The following is a 19,613-nucleotide window of genomic DNA, read 5'->3' as shown; positions in this document are numbered from 1 at the left end:
TTTGCCGGTCTCTGCATTTTGAAGGGCTGTCTGTCTCGGCGCACAGCTCCTTCTCAGAAGAATGCAGCATCTGTGGATGTAGATTCATCCTCAGCATGCCTGACAGAAATTTGAGATTACAGTTGAGGTTTGTCTGTCAGGCATTAAATGATATAATCGGATATGTTCTGAGTCACTTTTTCTTAGAAGATAGTCTACAAATACCATCCTTAATTTCATTTGTGAAGTTTATCTAGAATTTCTCTTGTTAGATGTATTTGAGTAGAGGATAGTGCAGTTAAAAGTAAAATGTGTGAGGTTGGAGGACACAGGACACATTTGGCTAGACTATGGAAAGAGTATTGTTATTGCAAAGCTATTGAGTTTCAAATATGTACCTTTCACACACTATGCTTTCTCTTTCCAAATGTCTTCTTCTGTTTGGAAGAGAGGAAGTTTGGAGTGAGATAGCAGGTTTTAATTGGAAACTGCATGGTGTTTATTTTTAGTCTTTTCTGCCTTAACTGCCTCCCCGGTCAGTGGACCACAGTATGGTGGTTGAAGGGAGAGGCCAGACCTCAGTGTGTGAGCAGAGCGCTTGTGGTTACATCTCTGGACTTGGCCATTGCAGGGCCATCGTGGGTTCAAGTCCTGGGTGGGGGAACACTGAAGAAGCCACTGCCACTATTAATCTGGGTGCACTCTTCCTGGATTAAGGGCCATTTAGATCCACAAGCCTGGCATGGTCACACACAGCAAGACTTGTAAACAGTAATCCAGGTTGATAACACCAAGTACTAGCAGGGACTCTTGTGAGGAGATAAATCCTGGGGTATTTGGTGAATTGGATGGATGTAGAGATAAGGGCTGGTTAACGGCAGAGTCTTATTGTTTACTTTGAGTTTTTGTTTTTGGTCTGTGAGCCAAAACCTTGTGAGGGAAGTGCATTTTTGTGTCCACAGTCAGCTAATTACTGGTTGCTGCCACAAATTCAGCCCAGTGTTTTGTCTATTTCAGGTTTTGATACAGAGCATGAGGTTGAAAGAAACCAAAACACTTCATTTCACTTTAATCCAATTCCCCTCAAAATGTTGACGAGGATTTGAGAAAAACAATATCAATCCCCTGCACTGTATGTGAAAACTGATTTTCTAGCAGTAAACAGTCCTTGGAAGCTATCGTACTTGAGAAATATCTGAGTTTTTCTTGATACTCTCGGTGGAAAGTCTGGATAGGCAGCAGTTCAGGGCAATTTGAGGAAACACTTTGATTGCTGGTTAAAAAAGTCAGGCTTCTTTTTAAAAAATGGTTTTAGATAGTGAATATGGCAAGACATTGTTAGTTGTTGCTGTACAGTTGGTTTATTACCAATTTCCAATCAAATTCATAACCATATGAAAACAGTTCAACAGCAAGAAAGTGAGAAATAAATGAACAAATAAAATAAATTAACTGATACCTACAAAGGATGACCAGTACACAGCAGTGGCAATTGCTCTAAGACTGCAAGGGAAGCTCAGCTTTCCCTAAAATTTCCCCCCAAAAGTGTTGATATGTACTGCTGTGTGTACATTTCATTGACAAATTTGAGCTAGAATTCCTTCATCTTTGTTCAGAATCAGCTACCTATCACAGGTAACTGGCTCGACCTCCTTCTCATTCATCCCCATGGCGTCTCACCACAGTCGGACACCGAGCGTCTTCTGACTTCAGCGGGGAAGCGTAGAGTGGGTTGTTCCACTGTGGAAACTGGGCGGTCATTGGATAAACGCTGGGCTTTGTCCTGCCCATCGGACGCTGAGAGTCTCTGGGGGTCTATGAGGCAGTGGGCTGGCCTGGACGCTGGGCTTCTGCATGATGATTGGATGATCTGTCTGAGGCCGAATCCCTTTTTGATTGACATTGAAATGAGCCAGGTAGCGATCTTGAAGTATAACCCTCCACTGGAGCATAGTCTGAGTTTTACATTCAGTTGTTTTGGACTGATCCGGAGGCTTTATTGATCCGCAGCGAGTTTACCTTTCTTAAAAACAACAGGCGTTGAGGGAACACCAATAAAATCCCTGGAAAAAACACCTGGTTGGTACAACAGGGTCACAGATCATTTTCTTAAAAATGAACAGAGGGAAGAATTTACGTTTAAATAAATAAACAAATGTATGATGTAGGCCGGAAAAAAATGAGCTTCCCCTCCTTAACTGACCAGCAGCCGCCACCAGTACACAGATAGTAGGCATGCAGTCTGTTAAAGACTTCATGATCTCTCTTGGTTTGTTTCAGTGTTTTGAAGATAGCGCTCACTCAGCCACTTGTCAGCGTATGTATGATTTAGCTTGTCTTCTCCTTCATGGTACATTTCATATTACTGTCACACCCATTATTTTAAAAGGCATGTCAGTGCATATAGGCATAAAAATACATAGCCTGACTTTGTCTTTTATGCCTGGAATTCCTCTCAGTCCAGAGTCTGTCCTGTAATCTGGAGAAGCACTTGTTTCCCTCATCTGCCTGTGTTCACTGTGGTTTTGTTTATTCATCTTCTTCTCTGTCTACCTGTCTCATTTTTCTCTCTTTCTGTCTTCCTCTGTCTCAGTCCACTTTATCTATAGATCACCAACATTTAGCTGAAACTAATCACTTTCTAACAGGATTTTTTTGCGCAATTTAAGTTTCCTTTTGTCTGTTTAAAACATTGGCATTGTACTCTCCCTTTATTCTTTCCCTCAAAAAGACATACAGCCCCAAATAATCTACAACTATTATATTACCAATAATCTTTTGGTTTACCAAGATCGTGGGAAGGAAACAAGACAGCTCAAAGTCAGAGAGAAAAGAGTTGGGCAAAGAGAGAGCGTTATCCTTAAACCACATGTTTTGTTTTAGTTCTCAAATATGACACAGTCCTCTAGTTCTGGAGAGCAGTAATACAAACAGAGTGGCCCAACAGATCAAACCATCAGACCCTTAATGTCTTTCCCAGCCTTTTGCCGTCACGTTCAATTAAGTTACTGTCATATACGAGAGGAAATCAGATCAGGCATAAGACCCTGCAATAACAGGTCTAATTTTGAAAACACATGGTTTTACATGTTGGATATTTGTTGACATATGTTGCTCGCTCATGAGCGAAACACTTGAAGCCTCCTTTAGGAGGTAATTGCATTCTATCTATTGACAACCATTCAACATGACCTGATGAGGGTTAAATACTCCAGGTGCTATGTGTTGTTGTGGGGGGCCCTATTACTGGTCATCCACCTTAATTTCTTCTCCCTTTGCTAATTCTGTTTTTCTGTCCTGCTTCACTGTTGAAGTTGCTGAGAGGATGGACACTGAATATGAAAGGTTAACATCTCCAATTTGGAGGTCAACCACAAAGTGAGCAGACAGTCTCATTCCTGACCACAGTCAACTGATGACAACCGTTCAAGGCCGGACAAATCAGACCTCCTGTGCAGAATCATCTCGTCTGATGATAGTGTATCAGGCTGGGAGAGCGTGGGGATAAGAGGCACCAGGCTGCTCTGAATGACTCCTTGCCCTGTTTGTCATTGTGAAGCGCTGACAGGAGCTGATAACATAATTTTCTCTGGTCTGCTGTAGACATAAAGTTCCAGTACTTGTTGCATTTGCCTAGTGGCCCATAAAATTAGAAAAAAAGTTATTTTTATGTAGATATAGTTCCAGTGAGTGATATTGTTTTGGCAACTGTGGCACATATTTGAAAGATTTAAGCCTTACCCTGTCATGAGTAACGCATATGGTCACGAACCAGTATTTTTCTTGCAATAAGTAAATTCATCAGTTATTATGCTGTTTTACAGACGCAGAAGTCTAACCTTCCGGGGGCACAGCCACTTTAAAAAAAACCTCAGCATACTCCTTGATTGATTTTCCCCCTAAGATTTTTGAGAATGTTTCCTAACTTTAGTTTAACACATGTTCCTGGTTGGCCTGGGAACTGGGGGTCCTAATTTGACCCAGTTCAACTGATTTGGGGGTTTGGATCTGATCAGACAGGAGCAGCACTTTGTTAAATAAATGGACTACACACATTTACTTAGCCTTTTTACAGAAGAGGATTGAAGACTCACAGTGTTTAACTGACCTCTTCTCTTACAGCCGGATGACTGTGCCCTTCAGCTGTCCCATAATGGAAGCTACCTGGACTTGGAGTCAACTCTGGCAGAGCAAAGAGATGAACTGGAGGGATTTCAGGAAGAAGGAGGGTAAGATAAAAATCATCTCTATCTCTTCTGCTCTCATCTTTCTCTTGACATTATTGAGTGAAGCAAACAAAGAGCATGCAGGGATTAAAATGCTTAAAAGATAACCTTCCTTAAGTAAACAGAATTGTAAATATAGTTTCACACCTGTATAAAAATAGTAATATGTTTCTGCACACACAGTCTTTTTATTAGGTCAAGAGCATTTTCCAATCAGAAATACAAGGGGAGCTGGCAATGCCATACAGGTTGATAGTCATAAGTTACTTCACCCTACAAAAATCTGGCTTTAAAACACCAAAAATATTTCCCTGCTCTAGCAGTCAGAGATAATCAGGACAATGTGATTACTGTTTTTTTCCAGAAAGAGACACATAAAAGTGTTTGGGAGATGAGAAGGAAAAGATACAGGGTTTAAATCTTTGGCTCTGGGGATACATATTAATATTCTGGTGTTATATTATTTTGCCTGATTTTATTTTATTAGCAAAGATTTGAATCATAAGGTTCCCGATTTTGTTCCAGGATGAGTTAGTGGAATAATCCCCTTTCAGGGCCTCAGACGATCAAGCTCTCTCACTCGAGAGTTACTCTCTGAAGGTGGTGAAGTCTGTCACAGAGCCGATGAGACACACTCTACTCCCTCTGAGACACTTTTAGTCAACTTCTTCTTCTTCTTTTTTTTTTTTTTTTAGCAATGCAGGATTCTAGTGGAGGAGCAAAGTTTGCAAAAATCCTGTCCAACTTACAAAAAAATGGAACATTTCAGCACTAGACCTTTGTGAGCAAACAGTTTGCAGAGAAATGCTGAACAGGCCAGAGCTTGAACTTAATCAGCATCATAGCATCAGGTGTGGGTAAATTATGGAGGTCTATACCATAGACTGTATATAGAGTGGACAGTGTGGCTCAGCCATTTACCATGGTACGCTTTGAAGCCAAAATACCTCCGTCACAGGCCCAGCCATTGTAGCAGTTGTGCAGCCAGAGTCTGCGCAGTAGAGACGATGAGGGATTCTGGGAGAATCTGAGTGGAGCCAAGAGACAAAAATAAAAATGCTTTTTTTTTCTTACAAGAGTCTAATCACTTCTTGACTCTACCTCCCAACATTTTTACAATCCCAGAAAAAAATACCAGAGAACGGCAGCTGTCAATCATTGTTAAACATGACGTAAAATCTCATTTTTAACTTTGTATAACTAATGAAAATGAAATTTTTCAGAAAAAAGAGGACTTGAATACAAGGCAGACAAATGATATCTTCAAATTTCCACAACAATGTGATGTGAAAAACATTTCTAAGAAGTGTATTAATTTTAAAAGTTTGACCATAGCCCATCTGGAATGACTGGAAAGCCGGATTTTTTTTTACCTATACTGCAGCCAGTCACCAGGGGGAGCAGTTTTTGTGGTGACCTCACTTCGAGCCGAGCAAGATGACGTCCATTTTTTCTACTGTCTGTGGTCTATCCCAGCTGTCCGAGAGCAGCAAGAGGTGGGGTACACCTCAGACTGGTTGTCAGTCAATCACAGAGAGACAGATAATCTTTCAAGCCCATATGTACAAAGAATCATCATTTGATCTAGTGAACAGGTTTTTGAACTCATATAGGAAGCCAGAGTACCCAGAACGAGCTCACGTTGCCCAAATCAGGATTCCAATCGTGACTTTTATGGGGTGAAGCAGCAGTGCTAACCAGTACATCACCGGGTAGCCCTGGGTAAATAATTGAAAGAGAGAATACAGCAAAACTCAAAAACAAGCAATAAGCTATAACTGAAAACCAACCAACAAAAGTATAACAATCAGTCATAAAGAATTAAAATGGAACTTTATCACTTTACATCCCACCTTGTGAATTGTACAACACGCTACCCCTTTATCTGATTAATCCCCCCAAAAAGTTCTAACAGGTAAAAAAAGGGTTCTAGTGGAAGAACAATTTAAGTTGAATATTTTTATCTTTAGCTTCTCTTATGAGGAGTCATTAACTACACAACATGCTCACTGACTATCTTTTAGGCTTCAAATATCCAATATAAGCCCTTTGCTTATCTATGTTGTTGTATTGAATTAACACCTCGTTTGAAATCAATACTTAAGCTGTTGCAGGGATGCACAATATTGGATTTTTGCCGATATCCGATATGCCGATATATCGAAACCCCTTTTGGCCGATACCGATAATCACAAGTTTGTTGGTTTTTTTCACTGTAAAGAAAGCTAAGTCTATCCTCTACTGGAATTTATATGTTACTCTAATTGTGACGGTCTTATTTGTTTAAGAAACACGCATAAAACAAGACAAAAAACATTTGATTTTACCATAAATAAGAAATGTATTATTTTTTCAAACTCAAGACATTCAGTATTGAAATACAGAAAAATAATTTCTTTAGATCACATGAACTTTAAATGTACAATGCATTTTTAAACATAACCAAGTTGCATTTGATTATTTTAGAGCTACTGTAACAACCTGGTGACAGACACAGAGCTCTGCAGTGCAAATAAATGAAGTGCTACATTTTTTTTAAGGAGCTTATTTTTCAGATGGAAAATAATAATAATCCTAACTGAATAGCACCTTATCGGCTGTGCCTATCGGCAGAAATTTTTAGATCTGCCGTGTTTCTAAACGTGTTTCTAAGCTTTTATCAGCCGATACCGATATTGTGCCGATAATATCGTGCATCCCTAGTGTGTTGTATTACTCCTTAGCTGTTGCTGATGACATTTTTCTTTATTCAAAGACTACATATCTCAGAGTTTCCATGGCTTTCATTTACCCGTGTCCTTTAAAGTACCTGGCCTCCCTGGCTCAGCAGCAGCACTGAGGTCATCTAAACCACTTATGAGGTGTAGACACGTCTCATGAGTAATCGCCCTCATCTCTGTTGAATGTTACCTCAGTGCTCTCATTAGAAGTGGCCAAACTGCAATTGCTCCTCTACAATCGGACAAATTTAAACTAATTTAACAGCATTGTTTCCTGTATTATGTAGTTAAACGCGGCTTTGTCTTAACATTACCTGGATAAAGATGATACATTTCAAACTGTCATCCTCCTAATTCCCTTTCTTGCATGTTCTTCGGCCAATGACTTTATTGACTCCATATGTTTTTCATGTACTGCACAATATGTTGATAAATCATTTATATGCTGCCTATTTTAGCTGATCACAAACTGAAGGTTGGCATTTCAGTTCTTGGTCGGCTGGACCACAAACATGTATGGATTTATTTGTCTAACTTGGAACTCATAAGCTGCTCTCTGGCTTGGTGTTTCTATTGGACATTGAGAGTGCCGTCCTTTCCCAGCTCCATCTTAAATTGTTAGGAGCTTATGGGAGGTTATTGAGAGCTGTGAGGTTAAAGTGGTCCGCTTCTTCTCTCGTCGAAGACCGAGCCTGCCAGGGGCCTTCAATGTGCCAGCTGGCACAGGCTGGTATGGATGTGTGTCATTAAACCCACACAGTGTTGTCTGAGGAGGCTGGGGGTGAAGGTGGTTAGCCAATTATTTTGTGTAAATGGGGTAGTTCTGCTCACTGGTATTTTATGGTGCTGATGTGCCCATGATTACACCCCCCACTGCTTGCTGTTGTTGATTTGATGATTGTTGAGCTTGTAAAAGGTCTGACGATGCAGTTCACCTTTACTTGTTCCATTTTTTGGTTTTGGCCTAGTTTAATTGCGTACAGTCTGTCAGCAGCACTCTTGGATAGCGATTACTCCAACACGTCTAACTCGAGGAATCATATTTTAATATTTTACATTTTTTTTCTTAGTTTAACAAGTTGATGTCAAAGTAGCAGCACCACACTCAAAGCAGTTAACAAGCTAAATGTTGCTTTCATTATTTTCCCTTTAAGCCTTGCCACAAACGCCTTAAAAAAAAAGAGTAGTCATATTTTCATATACTGCTGAACTCCCCTGATCATTGACCATCTGATCCATCTGTAATTGATACTAATGACAGGTTACATTCCTGAGACGCCTGTGTCATACCTAGTGTCTTTACAAACAGATTAAAGTATGATCTTCTCACAGAGCGCTGCAGAGCCAGGAGATATCCATGTCATGGAAGCTTAGGGGCCATAATCACTTCCACACCTAGTTCGAAGCCCGGCTATAGGAGATTGTGACTCATAAATCTTCATCCCATCTCTGATACAGTCTCACCTCAGGTGATAAACTGAGCCAATAAGACTGATGTGCTCAGATGACTGCACAGTTTTCAGCCAGTCATTAAGATTATCAGTGATAGATTAATTGAGCACAGTTTCCTCATGTAGAATTAGGGGTGTAGTGAGGATCAGATCATCTTACATGTGATTATAAACATTTGCTGCCCTTCAATATCTTGTGGATTGTATGGGTTGATTATGAGGTGTCTGTTTTAAAGTTCAGGGGAACATAAGTCTAAAGCTTTTGTTGATTTTTGTTTAAATCTGACATTGATTGGCAGATGATTAGTAAAGAGTTAAGTCCTCAAGGACATTTTCCCAGGCTAGACTTAAGAAGATAACATGAAGTCCTTTTATTGACGTTATAATTGATTCAGCATGTGAAATGTGTTGCTGATACAGAGCACAGAAGAAGTCACTTTTTAGCAATGCACTGCCCATGTCTGAAACCCAACAAATTGTGCTGAATATGCCCTTCTTGGTTTTATTGAGTGTTCTTGATGTGTTCAACAACCAGTTAGAAGTTTGGCCTTTAAAATTCAAATGTTCTTTCTTTATAGGCCTCAACTATTCAGTGTTTCTCATCAGATCCTTTCATCTCTCTAAGGGCAGCTCCGCTTTCATTATTTTCATTTTTTTCGGACCCACTTCGACATTGATTCGTAGATGCTTTAAGCACACAAGATTTTCATTTGAGGTGAAAAGGCACGTTTGAATAGAAACAGAGGAATTGTCAAACCGAGTGCAGCCACAACTTCAAGGAGGGAAATGAAACACCAGTTGTTCTTGTTTACAGGTCTTACTGGGGGAATATATGATCCCAGTATGTGACCTGGTCAGCGAAATTACTGCAGTGCATGGTCTCTTACCTTGTTTCTTCTGCCTCACACGCCCCTGTCTCACAGGTCCTCCTGAAGACACTGATGCAGGAGTCTCCTGAGCAGGGGTGTTCACTAAGAAATGCTGAGTCAGTCAACGTCTGTGAGGCCTTCGTGTCTGGCATTAATTAATCTTGTGAGGAGTATTACTGGCTTTGCTGTATCCAAACTACGTGTGTTACCTTTCTGCTGGTACACATTTTGTGTTGTTTTATAAACAGTGCCAGTAATGCTCCCGTAGATAGTGCTGGCAATCATCCACCAGGCCAGTTGTTGCTACCCCTGGTCTCAGGATTAGGACTGGGCTTTATGATGGGAGAGCGTACGAGAAAATAATATGAACCTTGAAGGAGCTTATTGGCAGGTGAAGTGGTTTAGTTGCTACAGCTGCGTTCATGTTTGAACATTTGATAGGTAAAGTGATGATAATGAATATTAGTAGTGCTATTGAGGTGAAAGATTTATGTGCAGTGTTTCTTTTTAGGAATAAACTGCCCATATGTTTTCATTATATTTTCTATAAATCCCTCTAGTTTTGAGCTGTAAGGTAATGGATTTAATACGGTACAACTTGTGTAAAAAGTATTGTGTTGGTTCATGGTCAGGTTTGCTATTCATAAATATCTTAAAAATAGGCATTGCCTTGTTAAAATGGAAGCAACAAAGCATGATGTTGCAATTAAGCAGATTTAGCCGTACATAAGATCACTGGGAGAAACCCAGAGCATTCCAAAAGCAAAAGAAAACCAAAAGTATAGAAAAGTAATAAATCACAGCACATGGCCAATTTATTATTTGGCTGCCATTTGTCTTTAGGTTTGATTATTTCTCCATGTTTAGACTCCACACTCATCGCACTGTCTATGGGAATGCCCAGTTTTGAGCTTTAAATGCAGAGGAGGGGTCTAAACCCCACTTACATTCTATGCACATTTTTTTAATTTGATAATGAGCATGTTGGTCTGTGTAGCCTCAGGTCTTGGTTAAGCACCAAGGTACTGTTGCAGTCAAGCGGAGAGAAAGCAGACGTTCGTGACAAAAAGGCTCTGGTTACCCCTTTGCCTCCACAGCATCACCGAGGATTAAGTTCCTGTTTGCCGTCTCATCTCACTAGTGCAGGTTCACGTCGACAGACGTTGCTCCTGCGCCACCCTGCTTGTTGATGGATATTGTATTTGATAGAACAGTGAGCACATACAGGACACACACACGCGTAAAGCCTTGTAATTAAAGGGTCAAAGGTACGTCTATCGTCCCCACAGGGAAATTCGTTTGTAGCTGGAGACTGACAAATACATAAACAACACAAATAATTCATCATAGTTATCCACATCAAGTGCATAAAACATAAAACATGAAGCCCAGCAGAGATTCTCCAGCTCCATGCGAAATAACGATGAATAGATAATAATGATAAAGAAAAGACAAAGTGCAGAGCGAATGAAGTGCAGTGCCATGGGCAAGCAAATTCAACGGCTATTCAAGAGACCAACAGCAGCAGGTACAAGTCTGCTGTTTGCGCATCACTGCAGTCTCTCCCTGACAATTCAGGAAGTCTCTTTTTGTGCCCATTTTTACAACATTTATTAAGTCATTGTGTTGTTTTTGTTTTCTTTTTTGAGCCACATATAGTGTGATATACTTTACTTCCTGTGTCAGACTCACTTTTGTCACTAACAGCAGTAGCCTGTTTCTGGCTCCATGCCAGTCTGAACAATCACACAGCCTTCATGCAGACGGCATAAAAGCCCATTTGTCAGCAAGCTGAAATAGAACGGGGGGTTGTTGAGCAACTCTACCTGCTGTGCTGTTGTCTACTGTTGTATCTATTGGGTTTGTCTGAATGATTCTTAAGCTAGTCAGAAGGTTAAAGGCTCAATCTAAGGTCCTAAAACAGAGGGCCTCACCACAGAAATTCAGAACATTGGGTTGGAATGTGCTTTATCCGTCAAATTCAGTCACATTTGGGTCGCAAAGATAAGCAGAAATGTTTAAGAGTCTTGCTGTTAAACCTCTGTTTTCTTCCTGCAGTGCCTTTAGTAGTATTAACTGTATATCCAAAGTGGTTTATAGGGGTTTGAGTGTTTCCCAGAGTCTACAAACTACCATAACAAGCCTCCTTGAGCAAGAACTTAAGAAAAAAAAAAGTCTCTATCTAGCTTACTCTTTATCACTGATATTTACATGTTCTATGAAATATCTATTTTCCATGGCTATTTTTTTTTAAATAACAACCTGAAAGAATAATGGTTAAAACCTTTGTTACCAGTGTAATGAGTCCTTTTTTAAGAACAGTATGAAATGTTTGTGAAATTTTGGCAGATTTTAGGCTTTCTAAATGATTGAGCTTGAGGCAAACTATATTGGATATGGTATAGAAAAGTCCTGAGAAATAGACCGATTTCTTTTTTTAACTACACTTTTTGAGTGCATGCAACATTTTATAAAAGACAAATTTCAGAACAAAACTTTCCACATAGACTAAAGTGCTGCTTCAACGTAGCCGCGTTGACCACGGATCCTGCTCCCACATTCACTTTCACATCTGAAGAGAACCGGGCCACATTGTTGTCGTCTTTGTTTTGGCTTGTCACAGAGACATTGTGAGCAGTTGACAGGGTAGTGATAGGGTCTTGGCATATCTCCATTAACACAGAGGGTGGAGTTGACCTCTGAGCTGCTCCCATCCTTCATTTTACCTTCAGAGACCTTTACTACCCTTTTCTGCCACCAGTCGTGCCAAAGCTGAAAATGTCTGTAACAGCTTTAAGATTGAGGAACACTTTTAACTTTTACACTGTGGCTCTTTAAGCATATTTTTTTTATCCTCAGCCTGCCCACCAGTGACATAAACTGATGGATACTTTAAAGGCAAATCTTCTTTTCTTTTCTATGTTGATAAAGTTGATTGTGGATCCCAAAAACTCACACACAAAACAAAGGAAAGACATGAACTATACATGGCTTTATGTCCTACAAGTAACATCTTTCCTTTCCTTTCTTTCAGGAGGGGCAAAAAGCACAGCATTATCCTACGGACACAGCTTTCTGTTAGAGTTCATGCCTGCATTGGTGAGTAATACGCTGTATTTTAATCCAAACTTTATTTATGTCTCACTTTCACAGTCTCTATCACTGCAGAGGTAGGAGCTGTAACTACCTCTGTAACTGGTGGAGTGTTTGATGAAGGTCCCTGTTGAACTTACACAGTGGCAGTTTTGAGTGACAGCTCATGGTCTAATGCTAAGTGAGAATGAAGGGCACTGTAAAAAACAGAGCAGTAACACATAAGAGAGAGTGAAAACACTTTGTTTTTAGAGTTACTGTGTTCTGTCACTTTGTTTTATTGGACCTCCTGGTGTCTTTGAGTAATGCAGGGAAACTGCACAAAGAGCTGAGTGGAAACATATGCATCACGCCTGCCTGTGACACGCACTCCAACACGTTCGCGTACACACTTAGAGTTTATCAGAAGTTGCTTTTGATTAAACTATTAAGACTAACTACTAACTCTTTATTTGCAACATTGTACACCAAGAATTTGGTCTAAGCTGGTGTCAGAGCCTCATTTTTCCTGCATCTTTCTGAAAAGACGTAACTGATAAATAGGTGTTAATCTTGTTGCCACCTTGTTTACAGCATCTGTAATGTAAGAAATACAAACATAAGCTCTTGTAAACCACGGGGTTTGTTGTGAGCTCTGTGGCTGTCAGTAGCAGAACATGGAGAAGCACACATTCTCACACAAAGGCACACGCTGCCTCCTTTACAGGCTCCAAGTGTAAAAATAACCTGATGCCTGGAAAAGCTATTAGACTATAAATCCTGAGTATTTGGTTATTTTTCTCTAATGCAATAGAATTGAACTAAAGGCCCAGACATATTTTCATTTGAATGAAGTCACTAGTATCGTCTGAGAACTATCTCTAAAGGTCATATCTGGTTATTTATTTTTCCTGCTGATGCAAGATGTTAAATATGAAAGTTTGGAAACTCTAGAGTGAATATTTTACCGTGATTGTTTCATCTTGGAAGCTCATTTGACACATGAAAATGGGAGTAAAAGGCAGCTTCATCTTGTTTGAGTGTGATTACTGTGTGATATTTTCTGAGCTATATAAGAGATAATGTGTAGTAAATAGACGGTTAAGCTAACTTGAATCATTACAGGGCGAGATCTTGCTGCACTTTCTCATCAGAGACAGTTGGGACCCAGTAACCCTTAAACCTGCTCTAACAACTGTGCCTGGTAGCTACTGAGACCAGTCTGAGGTGGACCATTTTTGCCACATTGTCAACAGGCGGAGGTGAAATGTACCCAAGACTTTTCCACAGATTGGATTGATATGGTGTGCTATCAGCTTGTCTATGGAATAGGACTTGTTATTATGAATTCATACAGTCACCATGTGATTTTGGCCAATTTGATTCAAGTATTTAACACAGCTGGTTAACTCTATAATATTTGGTAAAACCAGGATGTTTAAACATTTCAATTGACAATGTTGTATAAATCTCCCAGTTTGCACAATGCTTGATTAGAAAAAGATGTTTCTCATTTTTGCTGATATAACAGGCCTGAACATTTCTCTAAATTTCTGTACACCACTGTGAACTGGCTTTGCCCTCCTCTCTCTCCTCCTGCTGGCGCTTTGCTCAGCTTAGTGGTAACCTGGGGAGCGGCAGACAGACTTGCTGCTCCTCTTTAAGTGGATGATGACCCTCTTTCTCTCTAAGTTGACAGCCACCTGTTACCCTTCTCTAGCCTCCGTCAGTGTTTGCTCGCCAGGCTAGCTGATTTATTTCCTGCAGGAGAGGTTGTCACTGTTACTGTAACTTGTTCAGACGTTTGAGCCTAATTTTATCTGACTGGAGGGCTTACCTCGCAGCACCATGGAAGCAGAATTACAGGGTGATTTTCCTGCTCCACACGGCAGATAATTTGTTAGGTTAGTGAAGACAAATGGCATCTGTATTTAGAGATTGAGAATTTCCTTGATGCTTGTGTCATAAAGAACAAAAAGGTTCAAAAGAGGAGCCCCTTATTATTATTTTTCTGTCCATTTTAAGTGCTTATATGAAATATTAAAAGAAAGTATACTGCACTGCTACAACAACTCTCTTTTGGAGAACAACCTATTCAAAATGTTCAGAGGCATCAGAGTAGCTTCTAGAGAGCACTTTTGATAATCTCTGGGAATTCATGAGAGTAGCGTCTTTTGTTTGAGCCAACAGGCATCACTAAAGGCATCACTCTTGTTTTTATTTTTGCTAAACATTTCTAAACATAGGATGCAATTTGTTTGATGAAAACTTCCCTTTATGACTGTATTTTCACTTGTTAATGGGCGCTTAATTAGCACACTATTGCTGTCAGGCTACTTTGTTTATCCCTGAGGCCCCCTCCATTAACATGAGTGATGAGTTGGTCACAGTCATGTATGCAGTCTGTGTCATTAGCACGGCTTTGTGGAAAAACCATTGCATGTATTTTGAGTTTCATTGAAGTAGTACATCGCCTTGTTTATGTTCTCTGGTTTGAGGCTTTTCCAAATGTACACATCACAGGGCTAGCTGTCTGTTAGCGTGTATCTGTGTGCGAACATGTAGGTCTGTGTGTCAGTGTGTCTGCAGCGTGAACCACAGGAAGACTTAATCCAGGCTTGCCTAATCTCTGGCATAAGCTCTTGCATACATATGGCTCTGCATGGACCAGGAAGAAAATCTATTTAGAAGAGGCATTTGCAGAAGGAAAGTGTTCAGACAGAGAGTTGATGGTGGTGTTCAACACCTTTCTACTGACCCCCAAGTTAGAAGCACAGAGGAGAATGGTGTCCTAACTTGCTCCCAGAAAGAGCTTTTTGATTCATACGACAACTATAAGACAGCATTGAGCTTGTTGAGTAAACAGTATCTCTGTATGCATGCTATTTAGTATTTCTTGATGTGTGTATTAGTCCCTTTGTAGAGGACAGGAAATAGCTTTGAATGTTTTTATGTCATTAGGAAACCAGCAGTGGTGAGGCTTTGTTTATATTTGTTTGACCAGTGCTACAGCCTGAGATCATGAAAATAAACTCAAATTGACTCCCTCTGCGTGTTAGCGTTGGCCACAGCCTGTCTAAATTGTTGGGCTGTTATTGTTGTCGGTGAGCTAGATGTGGTGGCGAGGGCCTGATTAAAGCAGTCTTGAGCTTATTTTATTGTTGTCTACAAGTACAGTAGGGTAACTGCATCTGTGTCATTCAGTCCTTTAGTTTGCCTGAGTTACTGTGAGGTGATGATGATGAGAAAGTGGAGACAGAGGAAACGAAAATGTGGGCTGTAGAAATTTTTAAGGAAGGGAAACCACTTTGAGAATAAACAAATGTCCCATGTGTTTTGTGATCATCACCAGATTTCTAAGTAATTTTTCTTAAGTTCATACAGATGTACACCCGGAAGCTACTCCTCTAGCAATTAATGACTTTACTGCCATGCTAGGCTAACAATTGATGAGTTCAGTCTGTCAGCTGCAAACCATATATCTCCGCTTGATTCCTGAGAAATAATCTTTAACACAGTCTTGCAAATTGTTTAGTACAAAGCCGAGCTGAATCACACAACCTTGGGAGATCAATGGGAGGTGCAAACTTTATTTTTGGCATAACAAGTTTTTTTTTTTTTACAAACCCTAAAACTGAGAAATTTGAAACCTGAAATTCCTCAGCGTTCCCTTTAACAGCAGGTCCATCAGTCGACACATTGATCCCAGCTGAGGAGTGACGGCTGTAATCAGAGGTGACACATTCTTAGTGGATTATCCGCCTTATGTTTTACAACCTCTTATGATCCCAGCTTGGAGCATGATTCACGGCTGACCGCTGTTGACTTGTGTTTCTTTTTTTTCATGCTATAATTTTTTCAAATTGTTAGTTTTGATCTCCAGGTTGACAACTGCAAACTCTGTGGTTGTTAAGAGGAAAGACCATGAGCAGTAAATTCTATGTGATTATCCCTTTGAAAACCATGTGGGGAGATGAGTTTCAGGCAGTCAACAACTTGCTATATTTACTGTTAACATTGCCCCCATCTGTGTTTGCTTTGGGAATTAATGTGTGATTATATGTGTGTGTGTGTGTGTGTGTGTGTGTGTGTGTGTGTGTGTGTGTGTGTGTGTGTGTGTAAAGTCGGCACATTTTCTTGAGTTGATAAAATCACCTGCGGGTTATGGTGGTGCCTGTCTTTTCCACACCCTCTGCCAGGCCTGTATTGAGCCATCCATTTCACATTTGAAACGATACGGTACTGATGCCCGGTACCTGGCATTCGGTACCGGTACTCAGTGGTACCAATCTTCGGTACTTTTTTTGTGTTTCTGTGGTAAAAAATAACAATTTGTTTAGTCATAAAATACATGTGTTTTTTTTTTTTGACGACACATATTTATTCTGCAATATATAACCTTGCAATGCTGTGTTCATGTCCAGCATGGAAAATTGGCTACCCTTCCACTCCCTCACAGTCACAAAGATGCATTTAGGTACCTAAACATGATACCTTTTGATTTTACATGAACCGGTACCTGGTACTTTTGACAGAATTCGATCGGTACCTATAAAAGTACCTAATTCGGTACCCATCCCTAGCTGCAGCTATCGAATATTTTAGTATTCGAGTATTCTACTGAAAATCCCATGGATTAAGCGAGTAATCGGATAAAATACATTTTTGTTTAGTTAAAGAGCAGTTATTTTTCAAATGATTTTTTTTTCTCTTTAAGAAATAGAATTTTCTGATACAGCATGTAAATAAGAGCACTTGCTTTGGTAGCTCCAAAATTTGTAAACACACTTTGACACATTTTTTGTGCCTTGTACATCTCATCAAATGTTTCATAGAATGACCCATTCGTCTCCTAACTCCAGAAAGGAAGCTAGATTTGTAGCTAGTTGCTATTTTGTATAAGAGGTAGCTTGAGGGGTCTGAAAACTCTCTTAATATGGCCTCAGCTCTATTTGAAATACCACTCCTTGATCTTTTTTGAAATGAAACAATTCCTCGAGGCGGAGAAGATTACTCGAATATTTTTTGTTATCGAGTACCTCGAATCATTCGAGGAATCGTTTCAGCTCTATTGTGAACACATTAAATTAACAAACCCTTAAGTTGGCCTAACAATTAAAAGATCAGCTTTAAAATGTGCTCTTATTTTGTAGGAGCAGAGGACTGCTAATCATCCCAAAGATTATGGCTCATGCCCAGTTCACTGCAATTTGTTAATGCATTTGTTTTATATCTCTGTTATAGCTCTGCCGCAAAGCACATTTGCGCTGGCTCACACTCTCTGAGGATTCTTCACAAAAATATCTGGTCATGTGCAGAGCAAGCAAGGGATTAATTAAAAATGTACATAACACCCGTGCAACCATGAGACACACAGGAAGATCAAGTATCCTGGTCTCTCCTCTTTTTGACTTCCTGTTAACGGACCCAAAATGGAATCATGGATTTAGAGTCACCCCGTGAGGCCAACCTAAACAACATCATGCCAAAGAGGAGAAATCAGAGCCTGCAAACTTCTCAGAAGGAGAGTTGAGTGAAGAGCAGGTCATGCTTTTCAAATCCCAGCTGATAGCAAATGTAGATCAGTGGAGGGTTTGATGGTATCACTCACCTCACACTTTCTCTCACTTAGTTTTTATACTTTCTCTGTTTGAACATGAGCCCATGAACTCACATGCAAACAGATAACATTGTGGTTAATGCTTTATTTATGGGCCTGTCATGTAAAGGACAGTGTTCCTTTCATTTTTTTAACTTACAACAAAATGCACCATTTTCCAAAGTGTGTTCAGATTAGGGCTAATTGTTGCCTTTTTTCAGATCTGCCTCACACACTACAAGGCCGTTGGCCTCTATAACATTAATTCATGTAAGCATGCTCATGTTCACATGCACACACTCAAGCAAAGGCATTCATGTATTAAGAAGCCATCTGGTTCCAGTTGTAAGGCCCCTCAGCGCTGCTCCTCAGCCGTCCAAAAAGAAGAGAACTGTCTATGTTTTCATCCGAGAGGGGAGTATATTTTCCTCACTGTGTTTACAGGATAGAAAGAGAAGAGTGAGCGTGTAGCCTGACAGCCACACAGAAACTACATTCTTGTAGATGACAAGGAATCATATAGTCTGATGATTAAGTTTCAGTGGAGTAAATAATCACTCCCTCTTTTTCTTTCACGCTCACTCTAGACAAAAAGCCAAACTTCTGCCAAAAATCACATTATCTGCTAAAAATTGGGGTAACTTACATTTTACAGCGAAATATAGATTTTCAAAGCGGCTCATTAACATAGAGTGAACCACTCTTGAGTGGACGGCATGTGAATCACTCTCATGTTTACCCCCTGCTGTGAGATCAGGGCAGCCCTTGTTGAAATGGACAGGTGTGTAACCTCAGCAGCCACAGAGTCTAAACATCTGACCACTCACAGGAAGGAGAATTTAGAGGCAGGCTGAGTTTGCTTTTGCCCAAACCAACATTTATTTGATGTCTGCAGAGAGTTGTTTATTGTATATTTACACAAGGGCCCATGATGGTTTAGAGCTGAGGTTTGATCTGCCTCTGCACAGCCGGTGTTTGCACTCTTGGTGTATCCTGAACAGAGGAAGGAGAAGAAAACCAGTACATTTAGATTTCTCTCTGTGATTTTCTGCAACTACTAATGATTATTTTAATAATCGATAACTCTGACGATTATATTTACGATTAATCGATGAATCTGAACAAAAAAAGCATGAATGACATAAATGTATTGTCACCTAAAGAATCAACACTATGGGCAAAATATAAGAAAATATATTGTTATGTCATCATCAGATTAAGAACTTAGTGGGCCAAAAAGGCAAATTAATAGAAATGTGTCCTCAATCATTTCAACTGTAGGTCAAACAGTTCATCCCCTCTGCCCTACCACTATCTGTAGCAGCTAACGCTAATGCCAACGTTAGTTTAATGAACTCCTCATGGTTTTCAAATAAGGTGATGATTAAATCAAAAGACTTAACGAGTCCTAAAAATCATACCATGCATTTCACAACACATAAAAGGAGTGTATGTGGGATTTTGTAGCTCCTTACCTAGCTTGCTCATCATCGATGAACCCAAGATGTTGCCGTTTTACAAGCTAGATCATGGCAGTTGCACTGCCGTGCCATGCGAGGTCATTTTTGCAAGTGTTGCAATTAACACACTGTGTGCTTTTACTCAGCATGAAATACTCACAAACTCTGGAATTTTTTGGACAAACAGCTTTCTCCAGCTCTGCCATTATTTGTGTGTTTACTTGTTCCCCACACCTA

At 40.0% G+C, this 19,613-nt stretch overlaps 1 protein-coding gene across 2 annotated transcripts in view; it reads left to right on the top strand.

Moving 5' to 3' along the window:
• The window catches only part of fhod3b (formin homology 2 domain containing 3b), a 98,707-nt gene that overhangs the window by 3,335 nt on the left and 75,759 nt on the right, over positions 1 to 19,613 (top strand). For both annotated transcript variants that reach the window (XM_074684260.1, XM_074684261.1), the window contains exons 2-3: positions 4,102 to 4,208; positions 12,280 to 12,344. In XM_074684260.1, the coding sequence (XP_074540361.1) occupies positions 4,102 to 4,208; positions 12,280 to 12,344 (172 nt within the window). The remainder of the gene's footprint in view (positions 1 to 4,101; positions 4,209 to 12,279; positions 12,345 to 19,613) is intronic.

The sequence above is a fragment of the Halichoeres trimaculatus genome, unplaced genomic scaffold (genome assembly GCF_033239565.1).
Source record: "Halichoeres trimaculatus isolate MK-OKI-2021-1 unplaced genomic scaffold, fHalTri1.1 fHalTri1_scaffold_12, whole genome shotgun sequence".
In the NCBI taxonomy this organism is placed as follows: domain Eukaryota; kingdom Metazoa; phylum Chordata; class Actinopteri; order Labriformes; family Labridae; genus Halichoeres; species Halichoeres trimaculatus.
This window is presented reverse-complemented; position numbering and strand designations above follow the sequence as displayed.